The sequence below is a fragment of the Myotis brandtii genome, unplaced genomic scaffold (assembly GCF_000412655.1).
Source record: "Myotis brandtii unplaced genomic scaffold, ASM41265v1 scaffold430, whole genome shotgun sequence".
NCBI lineage: Eukaryota > Metazoa > Chordata > Mammalia > Chiroptera > Vespertilionidae > Myotis > Myotis brandtii.
The window spans coordinates 263253-286983 of NW_005366456.1; the positions used below are offsets into that span (position 1 = coordinate 263253).

The 23731-nt window shown below is 50.9% G+C and overlaps 1 protein-coding gene across 1 annotated transcript in view; it reads left to right on the forward strand.

Annotated features, from left to right (window-relative positions):
• PRICKLE2 (prickle homolog 2) overlaps nucleotides 1–23731 on the forward strand; it is a 142089-nt gene that overhangs the window by 75211 nt on the left and 43147 nt on the right. The window contains exons 6-7 of the mRNA XM_014546130.1: nucleotides 419–605; nucleotides 4744–5616. Of these exons, the coding sequence (XP_014401616.1) occupies nucleotides 419–605; nucleotides 4744–5616 (1060 nt within the window). The remainder of the gene's footprint in view (nucleotides 1–418; nucleotides 606–4743; nucleotides 5617–23731) is intronic.

Sequence of the window (23731 nt, forward strand, 5' to 3'; positions counted from 1 at the left end):
TGCGTGTTGCCACATATGATATACTCAAAAGATAAACCAGGATTCCAGATGTTTATATGGCATTTCCCACTTTTTAAAAGTATAGGTCAGGTAAAACAGATACGTATGTTCAAAGTGCCCATGAGCTGTCAGTTTTGGGTCCTGCTCTATATTCTTCATATTTAGAACATTCTTTCTCTTATTAAAATGTGGTTAAACTAATTACAAGGCCAGACTGAAAACCGTGTTTAATTGTACTTCAGGCAAATCCAAATGTGGGAGCTGATTAGGTATAGAATGAGCATATTCTGATCCACTTCTGTTTAACAACTTGTCGGGGGGACAGCTTTCCCACCCTTCTAGTCTGGGACTCTCCCTGTCCTCATGTAACGTGCATTCTCCTGGCCGGGTCCTAACCATCTGGCTTCCCCACCTCCAGATCATCTTCGCTGACGAATGCACCGAAGCCGAGGGGCGGCACTGGCACATGAAACACTTTTGCTGCTTCGAGTGCGAGACGGTGCTGGGCGGCCAGCGCTACATCATGAAGGAGGGAAGGCCCTACTGTTGCCACTGCTTTGAGTCCTTGTATGCGGAATACTGCGACACCTGTGCCCAACACATAGGTGAGGCTACGTGTGGGGCTCAGCCCGGGCCTCCTGGGACTGGACCTTCACTGTGTCTGGTGTCGTTAGAATCCCTTTGGGTGCAAATGGTAGAAACCCAACTCATACTAGCGTAAGTGAATAAAGGGACTCTCTTGGCGTACATTACTAGAAAGGCCAAGGAGTATGTTGACATCAGGTAGAGATGGATCAAGGGTTTAAACAAACTCTTTTTCTCCCTCTGTGTCTCTCCTCGGCTTGCCTTCTGTTGGCATCCTTCGGGAGCAAGCTGCCTTCTCATGGTGGCCACGATGACCCTCCAATTATGTGCATCTTAGCAACTGTATCCTGTAGAGGAGTGGGGCTGTGTTCTTCCAGTATCCAAGTCAGGTTCTCTATATAGGAGCCCCATAGACCCTGGTCTGGTCATGTGTTCTGCTCTGGAAACAAGAGAATAAGGGCTTCCTATTGGTCTGCCTGAGTCATAGCCCCACCCCTGGGTGGGACATGTGATGTACAGCCTCACTACCAAGGGAAGGGGAGGGGCTCAGAAGGAAAATATAAACAGATGTCTTCCACTGCCTCTCTGGAAAACTCGAGTGTTAATAGAGGGAGGAACCAAAGCAGCTTTCTTGGTAGGATAGTCAAGAAAACCAAACGGCTTCTGGCAAGCATGTCTAAAAGAAAAAAAGGCTGACCCAGCCAAATATAAGCAAGAAAACCTCAAATAGCCCATAAGCTATAAACTCCCCAAATAAGTGGCAGTTCTGAGATGGTGAAAATCATTTTCCCTTTGCAAATACTAACCAATTTGTTCGCCGTCCAACGCCATTCCGGTCATCTGTGGCTTCTTCCTTCAACTTGCCTGTTCTGGCACCTTGAGAAACAGCTGCCCTTTAAAAAGAAAGAAAAGCTGGCTGGGGATGAAGGTCTGTGAGGCCAGCAGCTGGTCTTCCTGTGGTTTGTGCAATTCCAGGCAACGTGCTCAGACACTGCCAGCGTCTCACCTGCGGTGGGTCGATGGGGAGGAAGTCAGAGATTTCATCAGGAACAGGGAGAAGTGGCTGTCTCCTGGTTCAAGCATGTCAAACTCAAAGGCTAACAGGGGCCAAATAAACGAGGCATGTTGCCCGTGGGCCGTGAGTTTGATATGCTTCCCTGGTTCATCAGAAGTGATGCATTCAAATGAAAAATCAGCTAGTCATTTGGAGGGTTTCGTGTGTGGATAGAAATCACAGCTTTGTGGACAAGGCACCTACGTGTGCTCAGTCCTTTGTTGTCGGGTGTCCATCCCAAACGGCCTGCTGCTGGGAGGCCTTCCCGGGCTGGCGGCCCTGCCAGGCCCAGGGCTTAGCATCACTATGCTGACCTCTGCCCAGCAGCATTCCCTCCTGGGGCCTGAGGGACGCCCCGGTTCCTCCCCCAGCCCTAAACACCTCATCTCCAGGGCCTGGAGTCAACCAAGAATCCCACAGCTTTCACTCTCACAAGGTCAGAGCAGTCAGAGACAAGCTTCCTTGAACGGTAAGTGTTAGGGAATGGGGACCCTGGTTTGGACAAGTGTCTGGGCCCGTGAGGAAGGGCGGGGGTGGGATGCTGTCAGGGGAGACAGACCACCTACCTGCCCACATTCTCGCTGTGGGTTCTGAGTCTGCAAGTAGGTGCTTGCTCAGGTGAGAGGGGCTGAGTGTACAGAAAACGTGCTCACAGCAGCGATGCCCCTTCTCATCAGTGTTTCTGCGTCTTCTGTCCCTCTCCGGGGGGGGGGGGCATCAGAGCCGCTCCAGACACTGCCACTGCAGATGGCGCTCAGTGGCACGAAGAGAGAAAACCTGACCGTGCCCACAGCCCCGCCCCTCAGAAGGCCCCGCCTTCTCTCCTCACTTCTAGCTATTCGAGAACGGTGATTGGCGTTCCCTCTTCTTTCCTCCTAAATCCATAAAAAGGCGTGCGTGTTTTACCAGAAAAGCGCTCCGTGGCCTGCAGAACTGTCCCTGCTGCGTTAAAACGCTGCCCCTGATTTTTTTTGTTCTAGGTCCACTTTTCTGTAAAACATAATTTCCTGCAGCGGTGAAAGGTATGCTCTGTGTATCATGCATACCACAGTCCCTGGTGCTTTACTCTGACCACATTCTGCAAATATTCCGTATTTATATAGCTGCTCAGAGCAGACCTGCATCAGGCAGCCGTTGCTAGGGCAACGGTACTTTTGCCTGCGCACAGCAAACAGTCCTATAAACAGAGGGCGGCTGTGGCAGCAGTAGACACATCACCCTCAGAGAAGTACTTAAAGGGCTTAGAGGGGAGAGGAAAGAGCACTTACTTCCCTGGACCGGCAGAGCCCTTTCCAGATGTTCAGAGTTCAGGGGCAGTTCAGGGCACCATGTGACTGTTGCTGATGTTTATCAGGGACCACGTTCCGCTGCCGGCTGGGCCACTTTGTAACACGCCTCCCCACTTTGTAACACGCCTCCCCGTCCCCTCCCCACTTTGTAACACACCTCCCGGCCCCTCCCCACAGAGACCCAGCCTTCTGCGAGGCCCCCACCCCAGAAGGAGGCCCCTGCTGCCTATCTGAGCATGTTTCCTCGCAGAAGCACAGAGAAGCATGGAGAAGCGGGTGGAGGACAGGCCTGTGATGGGAGGGGAGGCTGCAGCTGCGGGGATCTGTGCTGAGCAGGAGCCCACAGTGAGGGCCCAGGGCAGCCGGGAGGGCAGCTCGGGTCCCTGGAGGAGAGGAGAGAGAGAGGCGGAGAGACCAAGTCAGCCTGAGTTCGCCCCTGGCCTGCGTCCAGGCAGCGGCCATCAGAGCCAAGAGGGAGATAGGCATTAAGACCTAAAAAAATACAAGACGAGCAGTGAGAATAGTTACAGTCAGGGGTCTAGCATTCTCTTCATATTAACTCTGTCAATCCCCACAACAACCATGAAGTAAGTGCTACAATCACCCCCTGTTCCCTTAGGGAGAGACGGAGGCACAGAGAGATGGAGCCATTGCCTAGGGCCGTGGAGGCACAGAGAGATGGAGCCATTGCCTAGGGCCGTGGTCGGCAAACTGCAGCTCGCGAGCCACATGCAGCTCTTTGGCCCCTTGAGTGTGGCTCTTCCTAAGCCTTAGGAGTACCCTAATTAAGTTAATAACAATGTACCTACCTATATAGTTTAAGTTTAAAAAATTTGGCTCTCAAAAGAAATTTCAATCGTTGTACTGTTGATATTTGGCTCTGTTGACGAATGAGTTTGCCGACCACTGGAGTCTAACAGCACTCCACTGACATCCTTCTGAATATGCTGCACGCTTTTGATGTAGCCAGATCTGAGGAGATTTTCCTACCTCTCTTTAAGTTTGCCAGGGATGAGAGTATGCTTCCAATGCTGCATGGAACAGTTTTGCCTATAGTATTTTGTGGAAGAGCCACACTCAAGGGGCCAAAGAGCCGCATGTGGCTCGAGAGCCGCAGTTTGCCGACCACTGTCCTAGAGCTTCGCTGCTGTGGAGGGAGAACTAGTGGACAGGTGCACATGTGCAGTCTGATGGCAGGTGGATGATTCTGTAAAGAGAAATGCAGCAGGTGTGGGTGGGGGTGATGGAGAGGTGTCAGTGGGGTGGTCAGGACAACTTCCACAAGGAGCTGACCTTTGCGCAGACCCCTAAGTAGAGTGAAGGAGGCGGTACCCATGTCGTGGGAAGGGCCAGGCTTCCTGGGTAGATCCCATCTATGACTCCCAGCTGTGTTACATTCGGCTGGTTCTCTAGCCTCCTGTGCCTGTTTTCTCATCTGAAAAAAATGGAAATGATGTGAGGCACCTCCTCATGCCCTGGAGGGGTTGTATGAGTTTACATCTATGCAAAGCATTTGTCCTCCGTTGGTATCATGATGCTGTTTGTCTGGAGAAGTGTGCCCCGGGCAGGATTCATGGCAGGCCATTCTGACCTAGTTTCTCTACTCAGAGCAAATGAGTTACAAGGAACCGCCTAGAACAAGAAGGAGGCGCGGGTGATAGGACATGAGTACCATTTACGAGGGGCCTGACCACGGGTGTAATCACATGGGATCCTGCCACAGGTGGAGCCCCGCCACACCAGCATGTGTACGTCTCACAGTGCAGTGAACAGTCTGAGCCGCTCGTCAGCCTCTCCCGTGTCTTCTCTCCTCAGGGATCGACCAGGGCCAGATGACCTACGACGGCCAGCACTGGCACGCCACCGAGACCTGCTTCTGCTGCGCTCACTGCAAGAAGTCCCTCCTCGGGCGGCCCTTCCTCCCCAAGCAGGGCCAGATATTCTGCTCCCGGGCCTGCAGCGCCGGGGAGGACCCCAATGGCTCGGACTCGTCCGATTCAGCCTTCCAGAATGCCAGGGCCAAGGAGTCCCGGCGCAGCGCCAAAATCGGCAAGAACAAGGGCAAGACGGAGGAGCCCGTGCTGAGCCCGCACGGCCAGCTGCAGGTGAGCTCCAACCGGCTGTCCGCCGACGTGGACCCCCTGTCGCTGCAGATGGACCTGCTCAGCCTGGCCAGCCAGACACCCAGCCTCAACCGGGACCCCATCTGGAGGAGCCGGGACGAGCCCTTCCATTACGGGAACAAGCTGGAGCAGAGCCAGCCGCAGAGCCCCCTGCAGCTGCTCAGCCAGTGCAACATCAGAACTTCCTACAGCCCCGGGGCGCAGGGGGCGGGCGCGGCGCCCGACATGTGGGCCCCGCACTTCAGCAACCCCAAGAGGAGCTCGTCCCTGGCCCTGAAGGGGCACGGCGGCAGCTTCATCCAGGAGTGCCGAGAGGACTACTACCCGGGAAGGCTGCGGTCCCAGGAGAGCTACAGCGACATGTCCAGTCAGAGCTTCAGCGAGGCCCGAGGCAGCATCCAGGTCCCCAAATATGAGGAGGAGGAGGAGGAGGAAGGGGGCATGTCCGCTCAGCAGTGCCGGACCCGCCGTCCACTCAGTTCCCTGAAATACACCGAGGACATGACGCCCACGGAGCAGACCCCTCGGGGCTCCATGGAATCGCTAGCCCTGTCTAACACCACAGGTAGGTTCTGTTCCCTGGCAGGCACACAGCCTGGATGACCTCGGGGTGACCTGATGCGGGTCCTCAGGGTGTGCATGCTGTCCCACTGTGCGCCCACCAGCAGGTCACTGGGGAAGATGCACCCAAGTCTGGCCCTGTCTAACACCACAGGTAGGTTCTGTTCCCCGGCAGGCACACGGCCTGGATGACCTCGGGGTGACCTGATGCCGGTCCTCAGGGTGTGCATGCTGTCCCACTGTGCGCCCCCACCAGCAGGTCACTGGGGAAGATGCACCCAAGTCTCAGATGGCTTCTGTGACCGGGTTCCCAAGAAGCAGAGCTGAGGCAGACATCCGGTGCCTGTGATGTGTCGAGGGTACTTCCAAGGAGGGGGAAGGGGGACACAGGACAGGGAGGGGAGGAGCCAAGTGAAGGGTGCTGTGGGGACAGGAGCCAGCCAGCTTCAGCCCAACCCACAGGGCTCTGGGGATGGTGCCACCCAGTTGGTTCCCTCTTGCAGAAAAGGGGCTGATGTTGGTACCACCATGTCAGTCGGGCATTGGGTTTGGGCTGCTGGCAAGCGACTGGGACACGAGGCTGTGGGTGTGGCATGGGGCAAAGCAGCTCCTGCTGGTCAAAGGCGACATCCAGGAGGAGGGACAGCTGTGAGCTGGAAGCCGTGCTGCCTGGGCACCAACACGTCCACAACCCGTTGTTCTGAGCCCAGACTCTCATTAGGGAGCTGGTTTTAGTGTGCAGACAACAACAAAAGAGGCATGGACAGAGCTGTCAAGGGTAGACATGGAGAGGATGGAGAGAGAGAGTGAACCCAATACCCACCCTCTCCAGCCACATTGTCTGGCTTGTTCGTGTGTGTGTGTGGCGACGTGAAGATGCTCCCTAAGCTGGCGCTACTCCGAGGGCCTGAGGACCAGGCTGGCCGCAGTGCCCAGCGAGGTAAGGACTGAAAGGACACTGTTTAGGGACTCGTAGAGCAATCTGACAACACCCAAGTGCATGCTTGTTGTGCTCATTTATGGGCCCAGCTGCCCACCAGCGAGGGTGTTGCAGAACCCGTGGTGCATTGCGGGAGTTGCATGTGGCGTTGCTGTGTATCAGTCCTGTTCAGGAAGGCACCCATCAGTCCACAGTGGATTCAGAATAAGCTGGTCCGTCACCACGCGTCGCTTGAGAAGTACCGCTCTGAGATACAGTGGGGCCTTGACTTACGAGTTTAATTCGTTCCATGACGGAGCTCGTAACTCAAATTACTCGTATGTCAAATCAAAAAGAGAACGAGTGAGACACGTGATGCTGGGCTGATGTTGTGGCGTTCACTGTGACGTTCCCTGTGCCAACTAGCGGTGGGGTATCTGAAGCTGGCTCATAACCTGAATTTTAGCTCACAACTCAAAGCAAAAAATCGGCCGAGAGACGGCTGGTGTCTCAAACTCGTTAGTCGGGACACTTGTAAGTCAAGGCCCCACTGTACACTGAGTGTATCTGCTCCTGGTGGCCTGGCCCCGAGGAGGGAGACCACATCTACCGGGTACAGCGGGTCCCACAGTCCAGTGAGTCTGGGTGGAGACCGGTGAACTGGTGCAGGTGAGCTCCCGCTGCGTGTTGCCACATGCAGTTATTTATTCACTCGGCCAGTGACACAGCTCTTGCCCTGTGCCAAACATTGTTCTGAGCACTTTATAAATATTCACTCGGTTAATTATCACAACCCAATGAGGGAGGAAGACTATTAAATTCTCATTTCAGAGTTGAAGAAACTGAGGCACAGAGAGGCTCAGGGACTTGACCCAGCTTTTCAAAGGTCGGGGAGGCTTGAACCTGTGCTCATGACCCCATGTGACTCCTAACCACCAGGCTGCAACCTAACATGAGCCCATGCTGTCAAATCTCCCACTTGCTCAGACAAGGTAAAGCTGTGCACTTGCCCTGGCCGGGTGGCCCGGTTGGTTGGAGCATCATCCCGTGCACCAGGGAGTGTAGGTTCGATTCCCAGTCAGGGCACATACCTGGGTTGTGGGTTCAGTTCCAGGTCAGGGTGAGTGCAGGAGGCAGCCAATCCATGTTTCTCTCTCACATAGATGTTTCTCTCTCTCTCTTCTTCCCTTCCTCTCTAAAATCAATAAAAACATATCCTTGGGTGAGGATTAACGAAAGAAAAAGAAAAAAAAAACCAAGAGAATGAGTGTTCTCTTCTTGTGGAGATAGCTTTAAAAAAAATTACATTTCTTAAAAAATATATTTTATTGGTTTTTTTACAGAGAGGAAGGGAGAGGGATAGAGAGTTAGAAACATTGATGAGAGAGAAACATCGATCAGCTGCCTCCTGCACACTCCCCACTGGGTATGTGCCCGAAACCAAGGCACATGCCCCGACCGGAATCGAACCTGGGACCCTTAAGTCTGCAGGCCGACGCTCTATCCACTGAGCCAAACCGGTTAGAGCAAAAAATTACATTTTTTAAAAATGTGAAATCTAGGTAAACTCTCTGCTAACAGGCAGAACGTGTCTCTGAGTTGCAGGATATCTACGCGTGTGTTTTTAGCTGCTGTCCCCCTCGAATGCTTTCACACCTGTGTTCTCACTTGTCCTAGAGGACAAATAACACACATCCTCACCCCCATGTTTCAGATGGAAAAACGCGGGGCCTTGGTGACGAAGCACCTTGCTAATGTCGTAGAAGTGAGCAATTAGTGCGGAGCGATGACTGCCTGGCTTCCTGCCCTGTTTGCGCTGTTCTCCTAAGATTTATGTGCTATAATTGTGTAAGAGGCCAGGAGATAAGTAAGTCAGCCTCCAAAGCAGCGCCTCAAAGCTACACCACCTGCATCCCAATCATTAGCTGCTTGATTCAAACATGGACTCCAGGCCCCCAGATCCCCGCAGCAGAGCCTGCAGAGGTGGGGCACCGGAGCCTGCGATTTAACCAGCCTCCTGCTGAGAACACTTGTTCCTGGGTTTTATCTGTTCTTATTTTCTTGTCCTCACCCTGGAACTTACGGGGCACTCAGATCTGGGAGTTGAGGAACGTTGGAAAGGCCACACAGGTACATTTGAAGAACATATAGTCTCTGATCTTAAGAAAGAGGCAGGGACTTTAGACCCTTTTATGTAAGGATGTTTACTTTGAATTTATATTAGTTCACACAAACACTCCATCCATGCTTTTGTTCCGGCCCTCCGGTCCAGTTTAAGAACCCATTATGTCCCTCAAATCAAAAAGTTTGCCCACCCCTGCACTAGCTACATGTGACCATTGAAATTTGAATTAACGAAAATTAAATGAAATTAGAAATTCAGGCCATCAGCTGCACTGGCCATATTTTAACTGCTCAATAGCAATGAACTAAATTTCGAATTTCGTTTCTTTTTAATCAGTTTAAATTTCGATAGCCACGTGTAGCTAGCGGCTACCCTGTTGGACAGCACAGGCGAGGGAGGTGAGCAGCGAGGATGGACTTGCTCACAGGAGTGCTGGCTTTTCAGGGTCCCAGTTCATTAAGGGTTTGAAGCACCAGTTACGGAGTCACTTCAGGGTCCAGATCCAGCTTCATCAGTGTGAGCTCTGTGACCTGGAGTGAGTCTGCAAGTCCGCTAGGTTCTGTCTCCTCGGCCATGACAGTTAGTGAATAATCGTACTTCTTTTGAAGGGTTTTTGTCAGAATTAAATGATAATGCATTTAAAATCGCTAACATAGTTCTTGACACATCTGAAACCTCTAAATGGTTACCTGGTACTTTTTTATTTCCATTGTTTCTCGTCTCAAACATGCCGGTGCATAATTTTGGCCTCTAGACCTGTTTTAGCGGCTGCAGCTCCCTTGTCCACCAGCCGTGCACATCCGCACTTATGTCCAGGTGTGAAGATGCTCCGGTGGGCTCTCTTCCTAACCAGCGTGGGAGGAGCGTGGAGACAGGGAACGAGAGAAACCTATTCTGTGCTCGCGTGTTTCCGTGGATCTGTCAGACGATAGCCTAGAACCGTGGTCGGCAAACCGCGGATCGCGAGCCACATGCGGCTCTTTGGCCCCTTGAGTGTGGCCACGAAGTTTCAATCACACTGTATGTGCATGCCCGCACGTGGTATTTTGTGGAAGAGCCACACTCAAGGAGCTGCAGTTTGCCGACCACTGGCCTAGAAGAAAGATTGCCACTAGTATTCGAAACACTGCTTCACCGCGTGTCCCTGGAGCAGACCCTACACTGTACGTAGCAGCCACCAGGGCCACGGTGCGGACTAGCGGGGAGTCGGTCTTTGTTGCCAGCTCGCACTGTTGCATTTGGATTTTGCCAGAAAACTCGGCAGTCTTTTGAGAAGGCAGTGTCTGAACTGCCGGAGCATCTTTAAACCCTAGAATCTCAGCCTGTGAGTAACACGTACGTGTCACAAAGGGCTTAGTGGCAACACCTTGATCCTTTGATGAAAGCTAGATTTCAGGATAATGGATTTTTCCCCCCATGGTCAGCAACTTACCTTATTGAATACGCCTGTAATGTTTAATCTGGCACGAAGCATGATCTTTCTTCGGGCACCGTTTTTCCTTAGAACAGATCTGGAAAACAGATCGGCCCAGTGGCGTGCCAGCCTCAGATGTTCTGTAATGTTTAATCTGGCACTAAGCATGATCTTTCTGTGGGCACCGTTTTTCCTTAGAACAGATCTGGAAAAACAGATCGGCCCAGTGGCGTGCCAGCCTCAGATGTGGGCTGTGGCACTTCCCGGTTTGGCCAGAACTGGGAGTATGCGTCCCTCCTTGGAAAACACAGTGTATCCCTACGTTCACAGGGAGTGAGTCAGCGGGCACGGTCACCCCTTACACAGCGCCAGGGGGAGCCTCACAGAAGCCATTCCCTGAATTCAACTCCAAAGTAGCCTGCAGCCTGCATGATCACAGTATTTGAAACAGTAATAACATCCATGACAGCTAATATGACTAGGTGTTCACCATGCTCTCGGTATAGTTCTAAGCACCTTACTGTGGACTAACTCACCACCTCCCTGTGAGGTAGGTAGAGTTGTTAGGGGCCCATTTTACAGGTGAAATAGGTGAGACACAGGCCACAGGTGTAAGTGGAGGAGGAGGACTCAAACACGGGTGTTCTAGCTCCAGAGCCTGTGCCCTTAGCCACTACCCCATGGCAGCAGTGAGTGATGATGGTGACAGTAACTGATGATAATCACAACAGACCACTGACTGTGACCTGACATGCTAATGACTTCACAGTAACATAACCCTCCCAACAGCCCTGTGAGATACGGCTGATTGTTACACCCATTTTACAGATGAGTACACTAGAGTTCAAAGAGTTGTCACCTCCCCTCAGTCACCACTGATGGCCAGGCCCTGACCCTGAATGAGTGGTCTGCAAAGCCCTTGCTCTTCACCTCTCTGGCGTGCATCCTCACGCGAAGGGTCGTGAACCCACTCAGGACAATTGTACCGTGGCTCAATCGAAAGCGACAGGACTCCTTTTCCTGTGGCAGCAGTTTGCTGAAGTGTCTGGGTGGCTCTGGCAGGGCTAGAGGGAAACTCGAGAGCACAAGTGTCCAGTGAGAGCTGAATGACAGGAAGCAAAGGTGGCAGTCCCGGACGGTGTGCCCGGTCAGAGGCCAGAAAGACAGAGGAGACACGTGCAGGTCTGGCCCCAGGCAGGGGCAGCAGTGCAGAGGAGACTAAGGCTGTAGTGCAGGTTAGGGTCAGGGTTCACGTTACACACAGGGGCCAGGCGTACAGTAGCCTTGGATTTGGGACCGGTTGCTGCAGGCAGAGGCCGCACCACAGGACAGCTGGGGAGTGTCAGCTGGTCCCTGGAGAAGGGCCTGGGAATGACGAGAAAGGGAATGTGGCTGTCCTTTGAGGATCAGTCGATTCTGTGAGGAGTGGTGGGGTCAGGGAGAGCCGGCACCTGTGAGAAGGGAATGCAGGTGTGGATAGGAGTGGGGAAAGAGAAAGATGGTTTCTGCTCATTCATTCATTCATTCAGCCAGCCAACCAGCAAATGTGCCTTGAGTGCCTGCCCTGTGAGCTACAGCAGAACGAATGCGTTGGAAATTGGACTTTGCAGATTAATCCCTATGTAACCTTGGGCAGCTAGCTTATCTATTCTGTGCCTCAGCATCCTCATCTTTGAAGTGGAATGACAACAGTGCTTTGTAGGTTTTTGTGGAAATTAAATGAGGCCAGCCAGCCAACCAGCAAATGTGCCTTGAGTGCCTGCCCTGTGAGCTACAGCAGAACGAATGCGTTGGAAATTGGACTTTGCAGATTAATCCCTATGTAACCTTGGGCAGCTAGCTTATCTATTCTGTGCCTCAGCATCCTCATCTTTGAAGTGGAATGACAACAGTGCTTTGTAGGTTTTTGTGGAAATTAAATGAGTTAATCTGCATAAAGAATTTAGGACAGTGCCTAATACCCTCCAAGTGTTCAGGGAATATTAGCTGTTATTACTATTGATCCGTGCCATGCCCTGTGCTATGGGTGCACTGCTGAGCCAAAGTAGACATGGGCCTTGCCCTCCTGTACCTCACAGTGTAGTGGAGTTTAATAGATAGTAACAATCTAACTGTGTGATATGAAATTCCATCTGTGGTAAATGTGGGGCTAGGAAGGCATATACAAAGAGGGATATGGCCAAGTCAGGAGTTCAGAGATGACATTCTAAAAAAATAGATGCTTAAGGGATAAGGGGAGGAGCACTCCAGGTAGCAAGAGCAGCATATGCAAAGGCCCTGTGGTAGCGAGTATAAAGAACTAAGAGAAGGAAGGGTTAGATGGTGGAGAAGTATTCGGAATATTTATTTTAAGGGTTTGAGCCTTTCCACTAAGTACAATGGAAAGCCCTGGAAATTTCGGGACAAATGGGGAGGGGAAGTAACATGATCAGATTTGCATTTTTTAAAGATGGCTTGTCTTCCCTGTGAGGAATTCATTGATCAGAAGAAGGCCAATGCTGATGCAGGGAGGCCCATTAGGAGGCAGTCCAAGACTGTGCAGCCAGGAAAGAGGTGACGATGGCAGCGGCCAAGGTGTAAACAGGGTGGAGACTGAAATAAGAGGATGAGGGTGACTTAGGAGAGGAAATTGGCAGAGGTTCCCAGTGCCCGTGGGGGAAGACTTCTGGGAGCAAGAAGAAGATGAATTTGAAAACAGAAATGGATAAATTTGCCTATTCTGTGATTTAATTTTTTTGTTGTTGTTAATTCTCACTTAAGGATATTTTATTTTTCCATTGATTTTTTTAAAGAGAGTGGAAGGGAGGGAGAGTAGAAAGGGGAGAGCGAGAGAGAGAGTGAGAAACATTGATGTGAGAGAAACACATTGGTTAGTTGCCTCCCACGCATATCTCAACTGGGGCCAGAGATCAAACCTGCAACCCAGGTACGTACCCTTGATCGGGAATCAAACCCAATACCCTTCGGTGTGCCGCCCAACGCTCTAACCACTGAGCACACCAGCCAGGGCTTCTCTGTGATTTGTGACCCAGACCAGCACCCGCTGGAAGTGCATGTGTCCTTGACCAGCATGTGCAGGGACGCAGCAGGAACAGAACTCTGAAAGGGCCCGTGGCCGCCTTGGAACCGTGTTGCATTGTTGGGGCACGTCCACGCCTTTAACACGCATCACCTACACACCTTGACAAGGGCACTTGTTGTGCAACACGGAGATGCACTGATTGCTCGGGGGCAGTGCGGGAGTTTTCGGCGTTGCTGGCAAATGGAAAGAACGAGAAAACAGCAGTGTGGGGATCTGCACAGGCTCGGCGCACCAAGAAGGCCTGACATGGTTTTCCTCCTTGTAATGCAGAACATTTCTCCTATTCCCCTGCATAACTTGGATACCCATCCTCTAACCCAATTTCTTTCTTTAAACTGTTGGTTGAACCTCCTGGGCAGCAGGCACCCGGGACTTGCCACTTGTGTGGCCACCCTCAACCGCCCTTGTTCACGCCCTCCCCGGGGGAGGATATGTGCCCAGGCTGGTTGCACAGACTTGAGACCCTCCCGTTCACCTTGAGCCCCGTCCGGTGGCTCCCGGGCCAGCCTGGGAACTCCTTGGCAAATGCCCGGGGATTGTCTGTTCACAGGAATTACAGAACTCTTGTTTGTAAGTGTCAGAATCCCAACTCCAACTTGTGTAAACAAATGAGTTCTCTTCTAAGTCAAGTGACTGCAAAGTTCACAGGGTTTTGGTTCCAGGCCCAGCTGGGTGCAGGTGTCAGCAGGACTGACGGCACCAGCCTCCGCTTCTCTCTCCCCTGCCCTTGCTTCCCCGCCTGTGCCTGGCCGCTGGCTCCGTTCCCAGGCAGGCTCTGCCCGGGGCAGCCAAGGTGGCTCAGCAGCTCCCGGCTAACGTTCCTTAGGTCAAGGGGTGTGGGGACTGCGCTTTCTTAACAGTGTCACCAAAAGTCCCAGAATGAAGTCACATTTGCCTGACTTGGGTCACCTAACAATTGTTCAGCTAACTCCTGTGGCCAGGGAGGATGGTTGCTCTGATTGGCCAGGCCTGAGTCACATGCCCATCCTGGGAGCCAGGCAATGGGCTCAAGGCCAAAGAGATTGCAGGGAATGAGAATGGCAATGGGGTGAAGAGGTGGGGAACGGGGGCACTTCTCAAAGGGAAACTGAGATCATATCTTCAAAGGAAGAGGGTAAAAACCACACATCTCCTGCTGAACTGTAGGTGTCCCCCCATCTGTGGCTGACTCCCTGGCCTGTTCCTTTCTCCAGCAGCGCCCCCTCCCCCAATTTGAATTTGACATCAAATATCCAATATGTATGGTACCCATGGTTTTTGGGTCTTTGGGGCATGTTCCTGTGGTGACTTTAATGGGGGATTTCAGACCAGCAAGGAGGTGTTTTGAAGGGGCAGGTGGGATGGATCCCAGCCCTCTCCACTCAGTGCTGAGGATGTGATTCAGGGAAACCTTCTGACGGGCCCCGCGGGGTGACTTCCTTTGCTCCTCAAGGAAGCCGTGCCCTGGTGGGCACTTCATGGCCCTGAACCAGGCTCACAGGCGTCAGATGGCCCAGCAGCATGAGAGTCATGGGAGAAGCTGTTCGTCTCTCATTTCTCTTCCCAGGTTCATTCCCTGTCTGTGGGGAAGCAGAGACAGCAGGTGTGAGAGGGCAGCAGAGGGCAGACGCAGACGGGACAGAGCCCACCCCCAAGTGTGTGGGGCACTCCTGCCGCATGTCACGGTCTCGCTGACATTTTCTGGGTCCGGAGACATTTTCCCAGTGTCCTGGTTTTTAATAACCGTTCAGGAGGCTTATTTATAACCTCCTTGGGCGTGAGCAGTCATCTGTGCCCAGAGTAAGTAACCATGGTTGCTGACAGGAGAGAAAAGATTGCTGATTGTATTCATTTTATTACTGAAAAGGCAGCACTGGAAAAATGGAGCCAGGTGGAGGCTGGGGGTGATGAGATGTTTAGACTAGTGCGAGATCTGAGAGAGCAGGTTACTAAAGAATGTGGACACGATTCTCTTAGAACCTTTGAATTTGGGAATCTCACAAAAGGAAATGAGGGAGCCCTTGAGCACTTGAAAATGGCTTTGAAACTCAGGTTCTTGTGGTTTTTAAAAATATATTTGTAGTTAAGACAATGTAGAAGAGAAAAATTGAGAGAACAGATAGAAATGGGGAAAACATATCCAAGATCTCAGCACTTGACTAGTGTTAATATTTTGGTGAATTTTCATGTTTTCCCCCTATATCCTGGTGAGTTATTTTTCTTTTCTTTTTTTCCCCCTGCGTTGTGAACATACTGAATATTTCATGTCTAGAATTTCTCCATTTACATTCTACCGTCAGCCTGTTTTCATAGCTTTTGTAATCGTCACTTTAATGGCTACAGTAATGCTCAGTTGAATGGATGCGACCACAACTCTTTAATTGGACATGCAGGCAGTTTCCAAATGTATTTGTGTTTAAGTGGTGATTTTCTTTTACTTCCATCAACAAAATGTCATTTTTTTCACCCTCCCTTTCCTCACAAACATAATCAAACCTTCTAAATATTTTGGCTCAGTGGCTATCGGGTCCTTGACCGTCTCATTTCGGCCACTTGGAAAAGCATCTCCTCCACGTGTCCTGGTGGCCCCGAGGCCTGTCAGCAGCTCTGTGCCAACCATCACCCCCCGTCTTACTGCCCTTCAGCCCACACCTGAACTGTCTCCCAGGGCACTGGTACGAGCCACCTGGAGCCAGCTTTTCGGAGTGCATTTCTCTACGTAAATAGTCAACCATCCCTCCATCAATCAGAGGAATCCACGGACCACATACATTGTGTTCATCTGGGGTGTTTGTCAACAATGCAGATTCTTGGGCCTCCACCCCAGATTCACAAACAGACTCAGGGCTCAGACCTGGGAATTAGCATTTCTAACAAGTGCCCCCAGAGAACTCGTAGGCCCACTAAGTTTGAGGTCCACTGAGCTAGAGAAAGCTGGGCTCCTCACCTTACCTGAGTGATCAACCAGACTCACCATCTCATCTGTGGTTAGAACTGTCCTTTCTCCTTGCCCTGGGTCCACACTCCTGTTTAGACAAAAGAGAAGTTAGCTTGTGCTTGTTCTGGAGAGGTGTCTGACATCACATAGCTCTTGCTTCAGTCAGTAGCACCTTCATGAGTGAAGAGCACATTATCTGAGACATAGGGATGGTGTATTCCTTCATTACACAGTGTGGATTAAATATGAAAAAGGGTAATACTTGCTAAGTGGTTTTGGTGTTGTCACTGAATGCATTAGAAAACGTGGTTGTAAAACACTTTAATCATTGAGTAGGGCACATTTCCGTCCTAAATCAATGTGAAAATCAAAAGGCATGAAACCAAGTTTCCTAAGAATTGGAGGTTGGCTGGTGTGTTGCTTGTTTAACCTAAAATAAATTTTCACCAGCCTGCCTCTATTTTTTACCAGCCCTCCTCTATTTTGTACCATCATCGCCTTGAGCACACACAGGTAGCTGTGTGTGTGTGTGTGTGTGTGTGTGTGTGTGTGTGTGTGTGTGTTCTAGCCCTGTTCTGCCAGGCGTCTCCTCCAGCCTGCCCTTCCCAAATCAAAACAGACCTTGACATGTTTCTGGGAGGCAGCTGTCACACATCAGGCTGTGCAAACAGGCAGGACACCATCTAGAAGATAAAGTCTTTGTCTGACACACAGAATCACTAAGAAAAAGCCTGGTGTTTTCTTTGCTATAAGAACTTATAACAGCTTAAAAATATGCTGAATTCCCCATCCACTTAGCTGAAGCAGGCACACATCCCCCATACTTCCTCTCTGTTCCAGAAAACAGCCTTTCTAAACTCCTCTTACCCAAGGGCCTGGTGCGCCATTTGCAGATTATCCAGCTCCTGTCTTCTCTTTTCTCTCTTATTTTTTTTCTTTGCACAAGAAATGGGGGCAAAAATAAGCTCATTTTGCTCCTTGCACGGAGGAGGAGAAGCTGCCCTTCTGTGCATGTGTTCCCTGGGCCTTTTCTTGGAACAAATCCTCGACTCAGCTGTGCGCGGTCTAAGGGATTCTTGCTTCTTGGAGTCGATCGTCCTGCCCAGACGCATCTGCCCCCGTGAGGGTGTTGTCAGTCCAATGACTCCTGCGGGGACTCCCTTCCGGTTCTGACGTTGTGCGTGTGGTGGGAGTCCCTGGCCGTGATTCTGTCCTGCCCAGCAGCGAGCACTCTGGATCCTGCAAGGGCATCTCGTACCAGCAGGAGTCGACTTCGATGGCTGCTTTTCAAATCAGAAGTGCTGCTTTTCAAAGGCACAGAAGTCCATTTCAGGTTCACGTGTGTCTTTGGGAGGAGATAGAGCTCAGAGCTGGAAGAGGGAGGAAGGAGAAGAGAAGAACAGTCTAGAACAGCGGTTCCCGACCTGTGGGTCGCCAACCTGTGGGTCGCGCCCCCTTTGGGGGTCGAACGACCCTTTCACAGGGGTCACTTAAGACAATCAGAAAACATATATATAATTGCATATTGTTTTTGTGATTAATCACTATGCTTTAATTATGTTCAATTTGTAACAATGAAAATACATCCTGCATATCAGATATTTACATTATGATTCATAACAGTAGCAAAATTACAGTTATGAAGTAGCAACGAAAATAATGTTATGGTTGGGGGTCACCACAACATGAGGAACTGTATTAAAGGGTCGCAGCATTAGGAAGGTTGAGAACCACTGGTCTAGAATAACCCACCCTTGTTATTTCTTTCTTTATATTTGGATGCTGGGTCTTAGGGAGAAAGATCCGTGTGCATCTCCCTTTACCTGAGGTGCTCACTCCTTCACAAACTGCCCAGTGTGAGGGGTAATCTGGCTCACTGGTTCTCAGCGGGGTGAGAGGGCTGGGGATTCTGCCAACGGTGGGACAGTTGGCAATGTTTAAAGACATTTTGGGTTGTCACCGCTTGGGGTGCTACTGACTTCAGGTGGATAGAGGTCAAGGGTGCTGCTAAACATCCTACAATGACAGACAGCACCTTCCCTCCCAGCAAAGAACTGCTCGGCCCCATAAGCCCTCAGTGCCCAGGTTGAGAACAGGGCTGAGAGCTGGCAGTCCTCAGTGCCCATTGAAGCCACTCAGAGCCACAGCGGAGGAGGGCCTGGTGCCAGGTGAGGGCCTGCCTGGCTGGGCATTGCGGGAGCCCCTCTGCAGCTGAAAGGACACTTTCTGCTTCCAGCTCTGACCTCAGCTGCAGCACACACTGGGGTTTGGTGTTTAAGGGTCAGACCATCTAGTCGACATCCCACCGCCTCTCTAGCAAATGCCCAAGGCTCTCAGGCCCTCGGCTTCTGAGAGTCCATATAACGCCTGCACGGGCAGCTGCTGGGAGCAGTGTGCAGAAGCACTTACCGGCATGCCTGGCACTTGGCAAACTCAGTGTCTGAGTGTTATCATCACTTTGGTTATTAGATATCCAAAGTGCCAGCCCCCTGCCGCCTTCCTTTTAATTCTGCCTCAGCCCATTCATTGCTCACTTACCAGAAAGAAGGAAGATTGACTGAAAAAAAGAGACAATAAATGACCACATAGACATGATGATTCCGTCAGTCATATCAGCTAGACTCTGCTTTTGTCCACCTAGTGGGGTCACAGAGGGCACATGCAGAGTAGCCATAGAGATGGAAGCTCTGCCTGGTGGCAAGGGTGAAGGTTCTCTTTGTGGAATTTACAGGGAGGGCTCTTACTTCACAGTGCTGACCTGGCTCCTGCTAGTGCCAAGTGCACAACATGGCAGCACAAGAGACCAACACTAAGCCCCCAATGCAGCACGATCCTGCAAAGGGACCAGCCAGCCACTCACTGGATCGTTGATTTATATTCTACCTGGATGGGCCAGTGATTCAACTTGGCTGGAATTGATACATATTCTGCTACAGATTTGCCCTTTTTGCCCACATTGACCAAAACCATTATCTGAAGGATCTGTATGGATCCTAAAAAGCATTGTCTCCGACCATGGGGCATGCCAGCATGTATATGTCTGTTGTAGACTAATGACTCCTTCCAAAATTATCCATATTGTAATCCTCAGAACTTGGAATATATTATCTTACTAGAGGCCCTGTGCACGAATTCGTGCATGGGTGGGGTCTGGCCCACCCGCCCCACTTGGGGCCAATTAGGCCTGGCTGGCCAGGGGGAGGGGCCATGGGTGGTTGGCCTACTGGCCCTGCCCCCTGGTCGAACTCCCAGTTGAGGGGACAATTTGCATATTAGCCTTTTATTATATAGGATTACATAGGATGTGGCAAAAGAGGCTTTGCAGGTGTAGTTAAGTTGAGGATCTTCAGATGGGGAGAGTATCCTGGATTATCCAGGTGGGACCAATATAATCACAAGAGTTCTTATAAGACGGTGGTTCTCAACCTTGGCTGCACATTAGAATCACCTGGGAATCTTTTTTAAATCCTGATTTCTGGGCCTCATCCTCCGGAAATTCTGTTTCTTTGTTATGGGGTGGGGCCACAACATTAGTAACAAAGAAACAGAATTTCCGGAGGATGAGGCCCAGAAATCAGGATTTTAAAAAGATTCCCAGGTGATTCTAATGTACAGCCAAGGTTGAGAACCACTGGCATAGAGCGCTGCTTGATGCTACACTAGCCAGTCGTCCTTGAGCCAAGGATGAGCAGCAGATGTGGGGCTTCCTGTCACCTGGGCCGTGTCCTTTGTGGCTCTTGTTGTGCTCAGGATTAGGCTGCCCCAGAAGCACAGGCTTCCTCTGCCACTTGTGCCCTCCAGCTGTTTATTGTGGGACACTTGGTAGTAGGGGCATCTGAGACACACCTTTACCTGGCAATGGACACGTCAGATCCGAGGACATTTTTATGCCAGCTTTCCACTGAGCCCGGAATTACTGCAAAAGGAGAATTTTACACACTCTATGGGTTCACAGAAGTGACATCCCCTCCTTGACCCTCCACCCCCATTGTCATCCAGCAGCTGAACCCCAAATCCTCCTGGGAACATTGAGATGTAAATATCATTCACTCTCAGCGCAGCCCCTGACACGGTGGGCCTCCATTGCAGAAACTGCATAAGGTGCCACATCCTCCCTTATGATGTCCCCCCACATAGCTCTCTAATATGCTGCTCTATAAAAGGGAGCTGTGCTGGGGTGCCTCCCACACCCACCCACAATCCCAACACCCTGTTTGTGTTTCATACAAGAGTTGGATAGGAATTTTTTTGGAAACAAAAAGAATGGGGAAGAGAAAAATCTTGATTCTGAGTTGTTTTATATTCATTTATTCAGCAAATATTTGTTGAGTGTCTACCATGTGCCAGGCACTCTGCTGCTTGCCAAGTATGCATTGGTGAATAAATCAGACCCAGGCCCTGTGTGGGTCAGGGCCCCAGCAGGAAGCAGATGGCACATGCAAAGAGTAATCAGTGAGGAGGGCCACTGGGTGGGACTGGGGCCTTAGCTGGAGAACTACAGCCAACCTGCAGCCTGCTGCGGAGGGCGCCAGGGTAGTAAGACCCCGGAGGAGCTCTCTTGCTGCCCTCTGTTCTCCTCCCAGGAGGCAGACCCAACTAGAAGCCAGCGCGTAAGAAAGCCAGCCATTGACACAGCTTTCAGAGGAGAACAGGATGGAGATGGGTTATTAACACACGTAAGGATGGATTGTGATAAATGCTATGAAAGAAATGAGCAGGGTGGGGAATAGAGACACTGAGGGTTAAGCACATGAAAAGGATGGTCAAGGAAGCTCTCTGAAGTGATATTTCAGCTGAGAAGGGCTTAACCTTGCAAAGGAGGGGAGGAGGAGAGGAAGGAGATGATGGGCTCTAGGAGTAGCGTATGCAAAGGCCCTGAGGCAGTGGTTGCAGGACCTGCACTCAGGCCAGTGTTATGGGAGTGTGGTTGTCAAGGGGGAAGAAAGCTTTATTTAGAGCTGGGAAGCTGTCACATTTGATTGCTGGCTCAAATTCAGCCTCCTGGAGTCCCTCCGAGAGCGCTGTCCTGGTCCCCTTTTTCACTGTGTTAACTGAAAGCAGAAAAAGTTAGAAGAATGGCAGAGTGGGCTTAGGAAGCTAATCCGCAATGAAGCAAAAATACCATGTGTGTTGGGTAGTGCGAGGGAAGAACATGCCATTTAAGGCAAAATGTTTGATTTTTTTAAAAATCCTTGAACTCTTTCTGTTGATCGTTCTCTTGCTGTACCGTACTTTTCCCTTCAGTGCTGATTTCTGGCTTGGTCATCTCCTGGATTTCATATACGTGGTACATTTGAATATTACCCCGCTATCCTGGCTTAGCCAGACAACTAATATATGTATCTGATTAAAAGCCTTCCCTTAAGTAAAGAGTAAGCCTTGAAAACATGGCTAAACAGAAGTATGATTCACAAATCCCCTTCTCTTTTTATTGCACAAATCAGCCAGGGGTGGCCATGGCAAGCAGACTCCGGGGCTCGGGTTGTGTTCATCGGTCCTTAGAAGAAAGATTGAGCCGCTGTCATTGTCCCAGGAGGGCATTGCTGTAATTGCAAGGCTTTTGCCTGGCCTTCAAAGATCTGGGTCCTCCCACCTCAGCTCAGAATCCCCTGAGGCTGAGGTCTGGGCGTTCAGGAAGATTTCCGTTGTTGGGGGGGGTTGTCATGTCACTTGGTCCTGCTAGGAGCTCATCCCAGTGTTTGAGGCAGGAGGTGAGACCCAGTGAGTTCACAATGAGGACAAATTCAGCGCCTGCTGACCAAGACTGGCCCTCACAAATCTCAGGAGCCGTCACATGTTTGAGGCCCTTAGCGGCCACCCGCTTGGCTCTGGTTAAGGGAGCCGGTGTCTCCTGGGAATTGCACCCTCACACTCAGAAGGCTGAGAGTGAATACTTCACGCTTAGTCTAAAGAAAATGGTCGCCAGGCCTTCTCCATCTCTTTTAAGAGAGAGTTTGTTTGGGCACCCATTGGGAAGATGTAAGGTAGACGCTGGAATATTCAGACACTGGTTCTCAGTCGTGGTCACACTTGGAGTTGCCCGGGAGCATAAAGAAATTCTGAAGCCTGGGCCCCAGCCCAAGATTCCAATTTCACTGCCCTGGGGTTTGGCCTGGGTGAGGGGATTTTAAGGCCCCCCCCAGTAATTCTACAGAGCAGACAACATTGAAGGCAAGCCCAGATTCTTCCTCAGGCACATATGTTTCTAACTTCCAGGAGGATTTATGGGGGGTGCCAGTGCCCCAGTTTGGTCTGTCCTTCCTGACTGCAAAGTAGCGCACACCCTCAGGGAAAGGGCGCTCATTTCCAAGCACACAAATGCTCTTAGTCATGTCATTGCTCTGCCTGATCCTGCCCGAAGCACCTGGAAATTGCCATTAAGGTGATAGTCTCAGGGTCAGATAGACCCCTGTTCAACTCTCGGCTCTGTCTGTTACCAGCTCTGTGACCTTGAGCAAAATGCCTAAACTCTCTGAGCCTGAATGTTCTCACCTATAACCACCCTTTTATAGGGTTAATGAGAAAACACTTAATATAATGCCGAGATCACAGAAAACATTCAGAAACGTTTGTTGCTTTCATCATCAACAGAGATGTGGACTATTCTCAGGACCCTCAAGGATTGATCCTGGTATAGTTAAGACTGAAGTGGAAAGTCAAGTGAGCTACAGTAACCAACAATGACAGCTGTTACCCACACCTTGTAGGTGAAGGAACTAAGGATCAAAGAGTGTGAGGTCACATAGCTGATGAGTGGCTGAGTGGGGTGTGCCCAGCTGCACCTGGAACTACTACCCTGCATTCCCCTCCATAAAATAGAAGCTCTTTTAAAAAAATATATATATAGCCCCCTACTGGGGGGGATCGAGCCCGAAACCTGGGCATGTGCCCTTGGCCGGAATGGAACCTGAGACCCTTTAGTCTGCAGGCCAACGCTCTATCCACTGAGCCAAAGCAGCTAGGGCTAAAATAGAAGCTCTTGAAGAGGGAGGGGCTCTTGGTGACATCAGCCCTTAATCTTGGCAGAGAAAAGGGAGTTTACACAAAGCTCAGGTCTTTCTCTGATGGGAAGGGTCCTCCAGAGAGACATCAGCAGATGAAGCCAAGATGGGCAGGGCCTGCCAACTGCCACAAGCACCTTGAAAACCCATCTTTTGCCCATTTACATTGTTTGCTTCCCTTGTCCCAGCTGCCCTGCCCAGATGGCACCCACAGCAGCCAGGGCACCAGCCAGCCTCAGCCCCCACAGCCCCGGCAGCTGCCATCGCAAGACTTGGGCGCCCTGCTGAGACAGCCAGTCTGGCCTCTCCGTTCTCCTGCTCATGGCTTTTCCTCCTCCGTGTAAACCAAGAACCTCTGCAACTCACCTTTCAACAGCAGTGATTCAGTGTTTCTCAAGGTTTTTGTGTGTTTTTAAAAATAAGACATGCCTTTTATTTTAAAAAATGGAACATGAGACTCACACCCCTCCCCCGCCAGAGTTCGTGATGGCTTACGCTCCCATGTTCTTGTCCAGAGACTATCCTCTGTGCATCCTCAAGGCAGCGACGATCTACGTCATAAAGAGAGCTAACAGCTGCGGAGCGTTCCAGGTGGGACACTGTTAACTACGACATAGACGTTTCTTAGTTAATCTTTATAATAATCCTGCAAAACACGTGT